This window comes from Limulus polyphemus, unplaced genomic scaffold (genome assembly GCF_000517525.1).
Source record: "Limulus polyphemus unplaced genomic scaffold, Limulus_polyphemus-2.1.2 Scaffold1507, whole genome shotgun sequence".
Classification (NCBI taxonomy): Eukaryota; Metazoa; Arthropoda; class Merostomata; order Xiphosura; family Limulidae; genus Limulus; species Limulus polyphemus.
Genome location: NW_013667117.1, coordinates 4,896 through 15,207, shown reverse-complemented (window position 1 = coordinate 15,207; position 10,312 = coordinate 4,896). Strand labels below are relative to the sequence as shown.

The 10,312-nt window shown below is 31.4% G+C and overlaps 1 protein-coding gene across 1 annotated transcript in view; it reads right to left on the bottom strand.

Moving 5' to 3' along the window:
- LOC106463871 (protein kibra-like) overlaps positions 1-10,312 on the bottom strand; it is a 16,428-nt gene that overhangs the window by 4,582 nt on the left and 1,534 nt on the right. Inside the window, exons 3-5 of the mRNA XM_022391496.1 lie at positions 6,832-7,021; positions 5,603-5,676; positions 3,196-3,311 (exon numbers count right to left, since the gene is read on the bottom strand). Coding sequence (XP_022247204.1) covers positions 3,196-3,311; positions 5,603-5,676; positions 6,832-7,021 — 380 coding nt within the window. The remainder of the gene's footprint in view (positions 1-3,195; positions 3,312-5,602; positions 5,677-6,831; positions 7,022-10,312) is intronic.

Genomic DNA, 10,312 nt, shown 5'->3' with positions numbered 1-10,312 from the left:
CAACATTAATTTTCTGACGACCTAATATATTTAGTACATAATATATGAAAACATTAAACTATGAAATTACACTTATCTAAAAAATTTATCTATTTTTGAGTTTTATATAGATTTTTTTTCTTCATTTCTTATATATTGTGTGGGATTATTTTTCAAGATTTTTTTTCTCCAAAATTCTACTATGCACAGGGTCTACTACAATTTGTATTACATGACTTATTATATAAATAAAAATTAAATATGAAATTACACTTATCTAAAAATTTATCTATTTTTGAGTTTTATATAGATTTTTTTTTCTTCATTTCTTATATATTGTGTGGGATTATTTTTCAAGATTTTTTTTCTCCAAAATTCTACTATGCACAGGGTCTACTACAATTTGTATTACATGACTTATTATATAAATAAAAATTAAATATGAAATTACACTTATCTAAAAAATTTATCTATTTTTGAGCTTTATATAGATTTTTTTTCTTCATTTCTTATATATTGTGTGGGATTATTTTTCAAGATTTTTTTTCTCCAAAATTCTACTATGCACAGGGTCTACTACAATTTGTATTACATGACTTATTATATAAATAAAAATTAAATATGAAATTACACTTATCTAAAAAATTTATCTATTTTTGAGTTTTATATAGATTTTTTTTCATTTCTTATATATTGTGTGGGATTATTTTTCAAGATTTTTTTCTCCAAAATTCTACTATGTACAGGGTCTACTACAATTTGTATTACATGACTTATTATATAAATAAAAATTACTTCCATAATCGTTTAATCTTTGCCTCTCGTGGTTGGTATGTGTTTAAAATATTGATAGATACTAATAATCAGGAAGGAGGAACATTACATAACTAACTTCAACAGAAAAAGGAAGTTAACGTGAATTGTGTTATAATTTTTAGTGTCATCAGATGTTTATTGTATATACACCAATTTAATATTATTTTTGTATCAGGGGTGTTTTATTGGCTGAAACTGAAAATCAGAAGAAGCCCTTATTATAATAAATAATACAGATTGTATTTGTTATTAATACCCTAACAGGATTTAAATTTTGCCTTCTGATTAAATACGTACAGTGTATAAATTTTAAATTATAACCGATGCATTTGTAGAAGTTACTAAGAGACCTATTTTTCTGGAATATGTATAGAGAAATACATATGTATACACACATTTATTTGAAATATTCCTGACCCTGAGTATTCTATAGTAAACATTACAATTAAGCTGAATTATGTAAATATTAATCCCTTAATCTGTTGGTGGTAAGTAGAAAGAGTGAGAGATTAAAAACAGATAAAGCACCAGGGTTGGACAAGGGTTTTCCCAAGTAGGTAAACAAATAGTGAGCCTCTCTTTAATATTCAATAAGTTAAATAAAGAGAAGGCAGGTGCCTGAGGCTGGAAAGTTGCTTATGTTACTCCAATCTTTAAAGGGTTGCTATGGAAATTAAAAAGAGTTATTTTTACTCTTATAATGAGAAAATTGTAGTTTGATAAAACAAGCTTACAAAATTATTTAGCCAAATGTGATATCATTAATGAAAGCCAACACTGATACACCAAATGAAGAATCTTGCATTAGTAATCTGTTACTTTTTTTTTACAGATGTTACTTGTTGTCTGGATGAGAAAGAGGGTGTGGACTTGGGGTATTTAGATTTTGAAAAAGCTTTTGATTAGTTGCCACAAAGAACATTAGCTGAGAAAAAATCAGTAGAAGTAGGGAAAAGTCTAGTTAATTAGATTGTAGTGTGACTGGATGAAAGAAAGCAAAAGTTTGTTATTAATGAAATTGGACCCTTGTTTATGGTGTATTGTCTCTGAGGTCAGTGCATGGGGCTTTGATTGATGATATTGACAAGGGCATAATTAGTAAAGTTTGTTGATGACTGAGTATTTCTAGCTCTTATAGCAATGCTGAGCTATTACAGAATGACCTGGAGTATATGGTAAGTTGCACAAATATTTGGCAGTTCATCATAAATTGCAGTAAGTGCAAGATAATGCATTTTGATTATCATAACTTGGATCACCCATTTAATATAAATGAGAACTCACTCAATGGCATAACAGTGCTCTATTGTTAGCAGTAAATATAATAGAATTTTTTGTGCCTTTATAATAGACATTGATAACTAGTCAAGAAAGATTTTTTTATACAAATCAATATTTAAGCCCCACTTGGAATACTGGAATATAATATCTAGGTAAGAATACTGGCTTACTAAAAAGAGTTCAGAGGAGAGTTACAAGGGTGATATGAGGGATGGAAAGGTTATCTTAAAAGGATTTCTTAAATTATTTTGTCTAGAGTAAAGATGGGTAAGAGATGATCTAATTGAAGTGTACAAGATCTGGGGAATCAAAACAAAAGTAGACTCTGATTTCTTCATATTCTGAAGATGACTGTATAAGAAGACAAATTCAAGATTTGAGAAAGACAGGCTAAGTTCTAATTATAATAGATTTATTTTTCTAACAAGGAGGTTGACTTACAGAATGAGTTACTACTGACAGTAGTGGAAGCCAGATTTTTACAGTCCTTTAAGAGGGGAATAGAAAATTGCGTGAAAATAAATGGTAGGTTTATATTTTGACTTTTTCTTAAAGGTGGATGTGCAGGAACATTTGAAGTATCAAATAATCCTGTGTTGTTTGTGTGTTAAATTATATATAATCAATCTAAGCTAAATACATTTTGTACCTATTCATATATGAGAGTTCTACTGCCAACATACCTTTCAAAAGGTGTATCCCAAACTAAAATGAAGCTATATGGTAGGTGTCCTTCAAAAATACACCTCAATACTGAGACAACCGAGTGAAGTTAAAATTACAAGCTATATTAGCTAAGAATATTACATAGAAATATGTTGCATTAAAAGTTATTTGGTGACCCATAGGCACTCCAGCTCACCACACCCTAGTGTCCACTTTCAAGTGCCTGCTGGAAAGGTTGGGGGAAAATCTCTTTATGTAAGACATGGATATAGAGTGGAAGAAATTGAAGGTTTAGAACAATGTTAGAAAAGGGGAAAAATACAGTTCTAAACAAAAGAAATTAAGTTCAGATTAACAGGAATGAAATAAGGAAAGAAACATTACAGGAATCATACCTATATTACAAAAAATAATATTTTATATTTGGTTAAATTAAACTTGGGTTAAACATACTTAAATGAGGAAATATCTGGTTGTTTATTTTGATTTTTTCTGAGCTTGTAAATTTCTCTTGCTGTTCTTCTTAACAATTTTTCAACTTTCTTCTCTTCTCGAGTCTGCTTACTGGCCTGTAAAGAAGAAAAGTAAAATAATCAAATATTATACATGAAACAAACAAATAAAACTGAAAATACCATAAACAGGCTATAAATGTGCTAAAATGTGAGTTCACTTGAAAACATTGAAAGAAGTGGTCAGCTACTGGATTTTCCAATTACCATTAGTTGATAATTATTACTGGTTCTCATTGGTCATTACCAGTTTTAATGTTGACAAGTTGGATTTTACCAAGTTATGGCTAACCTGGTTTGTCTATATATAGTCAGCTTTAATGGTTACAACTGAAAATAAGTTAATGAAGGTTATAGGATGATGAAGGCATAACAATGATTTCTAATTGTGTCTATTTTTGTTTCTCTTCTGCTAATGTACACTACCATCATAATGCAGTACTTTAGCTGTACTTTAAATTATTATATGTCAGTTAAGTCAAAACACAACTATTCATATTAAAATTCCCTTCATTTCATTGTATGCTGTAAATTTCACTTGACCAGGCTTTACTGTTTTTAATGGTATACTTTCTATGAAAATATCATCCATAAAATGTGTTTAATAATGTTATTTGCAGTTCCTGAAAATATTACTCAAATTTTATAAACCATTAAATGTGCAGCTATTAACTTGTAAGCTATAATCTATGAAAGTTATTACAATAATTAAAACAGTACTGTACAGTATATCTTCATACTAATTGATATAGTGGCAACAAATAATGAAAACAGTACTGTACAGTATATCTTCATACTAATTGATATGGTGGCAACAAATAATTAAAACAGTACTGTACAGTATATATCTTCATAATAATTGATATAGTGGCAACAAATAATCAAAACAGTACTGTACAGTATATATCTTCATACTAATTAATATAGTGGCAACAAATAATTAAAACAGTACTGTACAGTATATATCTTCATACTAATTAATATAGTAGCAACATGTAATTAAAACAGCATTGTACAGTATATATACCCATACTAATTAATATAGTGGCAACAAATAATTAAAACAGTATTGTACAGTATATATCTTCATACTAATTAATATAGTAGCAACATGTAATTAAAACAGCATTGTACAGTATATATATACCCATACTAATTAATATAGTGGCAACAAATAATTAAAACAGTACTGTATAGTATATATCTTCATGTTAATTAATATAGTGGCAACAAATAATTAAAACAGTACTGTACAGTATATATCTTCATATTAATTAATATAGTGGCAACAAATAATTAAAACAGTACAGTAGCTTATTGTTGAAAGCCAATTAGTTTACCACATTCTCTTAAACCTTTCACTGCTCGGCAGATCATATGATGTTTTAGGTTTTCTTACCACCATTTGAAATCCCAGCTTATATTTAGTTGCACCAAGGACCCATATATGTCACCCTAAATGAAGGTATTTATTCCATACTTATATCTAATGGCTATATTGTGGGTAAAAATGTAAATATTAGGCATTTATACAGTAGTGTTAGTTATTTATATTAGCGTGCTAATTGTAATATTTGTACAACATAGTCATGTTATTCATGACCAATGCTGTGCCAGTGTGTGAAATAAGAGTGAATGCAATACCACATATGGAAAAAAAAACACACAAGATAATCGACTCATAACACTGACTATAAAGTATTTTGCTACTGTAAAATATAATTACACTTCACAGCCACATGAATTACATCATCGTCGGTATTAGCTTTTTCTTATTCAAGCATATATCACAAAAAAATCCTGAGATATGTATTATATTAACATTAAATTAAAACACCTGGGTTATCTTCTAGTTCCTTTTATGATAAAAAAATCACACAAAATAACAAAATTTCAGTAGCACTTACTGATAACTGAATACATTATTTTAATGTAAAACTAAGTTTGTGCATTTTCAACTTAACTAATGTGTGATCCAAAGTACATTTTGGACTATTTATTTATCTTTTACATGTTAGGAGTATTATTAATGTTAAAACAAGCTTTTGAACAAGACAGCTTTAATGGATACTTGTAATTTGCTTAAAGGCTTATAACACTAACATGTGGAGTTCCAGGGTTCAAGTCCTGCAGCAACCACAGTTTAGTTAAATCATTTTGCAGCTTTGTATTTAAAGTTTGTGACTTGGTACAAACGTCAGGTTTTTGACATAAAAATGTAGGTTTTAATCCAGAGTGAGAAATTTAATTTTTTCGAATAATCATAAAGAGCTTTTATTTAAGAAAAAAAAAAGATTAAATAAGTATACTTGAATCGGGTAAAAAGTAAATTACAGAAATATTCTAACCTCTTTTGTGCCACTTGCAAATAATTGTTGAATATTTTCATTTTCATTTATCCATGTCAGCAGCTGCATATCCCCTATTGTATAAAATAAATGATGTGACAAAAATAAGTAACATTCATAATCATAAACACATCTATGTATAAAAACTTTAGATAATTTACTCAGCCCAGTTTTGTATTTTCAGTTTATCAATATCAGAGTCAGGTAACTGAAAGAAAAACGTTATTAATGTGCCAGTCTTGTTTCTTTATGTAGAGATGAAACTGACAGAGAAAGCTACACTGGAGAATAGCATTACATTTATAAAAACATACACTGACTCAAAAGAATGATACCCTAATCAACATGACGTATTTTCAAGTAAAATGATTTCCTCAGAGTATTAGGTAATTCCACTTCATAATGGTAGGATCAACAGAATCTATATATATAGAACTTAATTGAACTTAACCCTATTTCTGTTTTATAAAGCCTATTGGCTAATTCCTCCCAGCCTATTAAGTCAATCTGAAACAATCTTGGCAGGTTGACGATTTAGACAATGTTGAATATTCTAAAGGGATTCAAGGTCAAAGTACAAAAGTTGCTGGATTGTACATCTCATTGACCATGAGAAAAGCATGGTTGTTTGAGAAAGGGTGTTCAAGGGTGGGATCACCTCAAAATCTTTATTTGTTGGTAGATGGAAAGCAAACTGTAAATGTTGTTTTTGAAGAAATTTTGTTATAATTTTAAAATTTTGAGATAAAGTTTATGTTCAAGTTATTACTTTGAAGTATATGGTTGCTGTTAAACTTACATTGATTTACTGAAGTTTAAACATTCTCCATCAGTTGATGGGTATTTCATTTCATAAATTATAAAGTAACAGTGAATTTAAGCAAAGTAAACAGATCAGACATGATGTGGGAAACAAAGTGAAAACAATCTTCATTAAGTCAGAAACATGGTGTGAAGACTTGCTTATGCAGAATGGTTGCTTTTCACTGGATTCATGAATTGATTAACTAACTTTTTTCCCTTTCAGATGTCTTCCCTTTAACCAACTCACTTAAGATCAGGAAAAAGAATGTTTATTCTAGCAATAGGTATTCCATAATATTTAAATCCAACAGTTCTTGTTGAGTAAGAAATGTTAGATTAACAAGAACCGTTGGATTAATCCATAGTGACTGGTCACTAGAATTTCATTCCAAATACAAACTTGAATCATAATAATGAGTGAATACCTTTAGTTTTGGCATCCTCTAACTTATACTTGACCTCCCTCAACTTAGAAATTTCATCATGGAGTAGGGTAAGACGAGTCTGAGAGGCTCGAAGATCTAAGGCCAGGTCCAGAGAAGTCCTAAAGTTGAAATTCTTAGGATTGGTGGATGAAAAGGAAGTGCCACGATGCTTAACACACCTTCCAGGAGGCTGAGAGAATAACATTATCAAATTAGCTGTTACATAACAACTCTTCTAATTACTCAGACCTTGAAAAAGTAATGATTTTCATATTTAAAATATTTCCTATGCTGGTTTTAATAGTACAAAGCTCTTTATATATGCTAAAACTACTATTCTTTTACAAAGGAGTCAAGCTACTACAACAGAGTACACTAAGCCAAATACCAATTTATTGGTTTTTAGACTGTTTAGTTTCTAAATTAACAGAAAACATAAAAATAGCCATGACTGTGGTAAATCAGAAAGTCACTTCTTCATATGTGAAAAATATTTTTATAATGTTGAAGTAATAAATATTTGTTTGATTGATTGTTCAGATTTTAATTGGGCAAAGCCACAGTGGCTATATCTGTGCCAAATGATGTTTTATTTAAGATTTTTTGTTTATATTTAAACTAACCACAAAAAAAAAATATATATATATATAAACAATCAATCTATTTATGTTAGATCAGGTAAAAATTACAAAATATGATTAAAATGATAAGTTAGAAAAGTGTGCCAATGTAGAGCCTTGCCACTACAACTTTTTCTCTCTGCTTCATAGGCAGACTAAACAGCCAAGCAGTAACAGTAGGCTTTATCTTGAAATGCTTGTTGTGATGTTGCTCACCCTAAAACATTCACTTACTGGTGTCAAACCTTGCCATGAGTACAGGCTTGAAATCCTGATATGGGATAGGCAAGTTTATCACATCATAACTGCAGGCTGATTTTGCAATGGGTTCAGCAAGCTCATTACTTGGTGTTCCAATGTGACCAGGGATACAGAAAAATTTAACGGAGTTTTTTAAAACAAGACATTACCCAGTATTTTCTGAATATTCCAGAGATCTGGATGAAAACTAACATTAAGTGCTTTTAAGAGCTAAGAGAGTTAGTACAGATGGTTCAATTAGTGTACTTCTTAGGTTCTATTTGATTCATAACAAGAAAGATTGCAGACAACTCAGCAATGAAGACAGAATCTGTAGAGAGAATCCTGTAAACAACCATAAGCTGCAACAAATATGGTTGAGCCCACAAAGTTACATAATTTTCAACCATCTGTAAAAACTGGAACACAAGAATGGCCAGAAAAATGTTCATTATAGAGAAGTCAGTGTTTCCAATTGGGAATATCTGACTTCTTTGGATAGTCCAAAGAAATGTCAAAGTGAGGATGGTAATAAGCCATAATAGGGTAGGTTAATCTTTGGATTCTGCAATATCATCACACCAATTTCAGTCAATTTTGCCTGGATTGGCCAAAGGTAGAAATAGCAGATTGTCTACTTGCAAAAAGCATAGCTTACTGGATGCATGAAGACACCTTCAAGTGAGAAGGTGTGGTAGGATTTGAAGTATTCTGCAAAGAAAGTTGCAGCTGTCTGAAGTGAAGTGGAGGTTAATAGAACTCTGTGTACAAACTATAAACTGGGGTGATGTGGAAAGCTCCTGTACAGGGCCAAATTCCCTGACAATAGATAGGGTTCAATATCCTCAATGCAGTCCCTGGCCAAGGCTTAGACCACAAACCATAGTTCAGCTTAGATCGAATAAGGACATGATAGATCTTGAGAATAGAACACCTATTCACTCCCCAAGAGATGGAAATGAGGATGAGGAGCTCTTGTATAATTGACTTTAAGCTGCTTAGTGTGTGGAATAAAAGCATTTTATTAAAGAGAAGTCCCAAGAACTTTGTCATTGCCAACACAGAAATGTATGCACCTCTGAAATGGAGTTTAGGATTAGGGTATAAACCCCACTGATGATGAAAATACAAGCAAACAATTTTAGATGATAAAATTTGAAGCCATTTGCATTTGGACAAGTCCCTCAAAGTATCTCATATTACAAGACCAAAAGGAAATTTCAAAGTCTTCAACAGTAAGTTTGGGAGGCATACTTTCAACTTGTTTTTGAATTTTGTCCCGAGTGATCTTTAAAAAGGTAGTGAAAGAGATGCTGGATGCACAAATTTAATTCAAGTTCCTTTTGGCTTTGATGTCTGACTTGATGAGCATGATCAAGTCTTCGGAAAGGTTACAAGTTGGCAAAGGTGAAATACCTGTAGAAAATATCCCAGGCCTGTTTCTGAGCAATCCATGCTCTTTGGCAGTTAGGTGTCCACTATGGAGGAGGATACAGTCAAAAACATTTTGTTTTACGGATCGTAAGAACAGTTACCTGGATAATGGAATCAGTTATTATCTCCACACACTTGTTAAAAGATGGTAGGTTCAAAATAGTAGGATCAAGCGCTGAGAAAGTGGTAAATACAAGCCAGTTAGCCTTCTCCTGTTGAAGTAAAAATGAACACTGACTCATGGATCATTGTCCATTTTCCATAAAAAAACAAAGAATAAGTGAAGGGGAACAAATGGAAAGATCTATTATAGTAAAAGTTTGAGTGGAGGCAAAAAAAAAGTAGATTCTTCAGTACTGGAGAGAAAGTGTGATCTGAGAGCATATGCGCCAACCTTCATCATCACAAAGTGGATTTTGACCATTAAAATCTCCCAGGATGAACAAGGGAGATGGCAACTGCTTGATATAATCATTCAGGTCCACACAATTGATATTTTCTCCTGCTGACAGGTAAATATAACAGAATATAATGGTATAATCACCAAAGAAGACACAATAATGACGTATTGAGTGGCACAGTCATAGAGGATGCATGCTGGTCTAAAGCAGTATCAGCTGTTTTCAGGAATGTTTCTTGTGAGGAGATACACACTAGATGGTAAGAATCAACCAAGGCCTTAATGACATTCAAATTGCAGCAAAAATATTGTATCAGTGTGGCCACTTTCATTTGGAATTTGTTGGAGATCCTGCATACTAGGGTTGAAGTGATTGGACCCAATAATTCACTGGTGTTAGTGATGGGAACAGAAATCTCTTAACATGGCAAGAAAAAAGACTGTGGGGGACAGAGAGATCTGTCTGCACTCCCACTATGGTAGTGCAAAGTGCAACAGCATAATTCTGTGTTGAAAAAAGTGCTACCATCTTTCTTGCCTCTGGATAAAAAATATTGTTCAAGGTCTTAACTCACTATATCTTTCTTTCTTTGATCCACTTAGGATATGATCTACGGTATGAGTAATGGAAATTTGAGCAGTTGACACAATGTGACTCTTAATTTGCACTCATAACTACCTCCACAATGAGCAAGTGTCCAAATGAATGATAGTGAAAACACTAGAAATAAGGCCTGGCTGTACAGTTCAGATACTTTTAATGGCTGGAGATGGCTTGAAAAGGTAA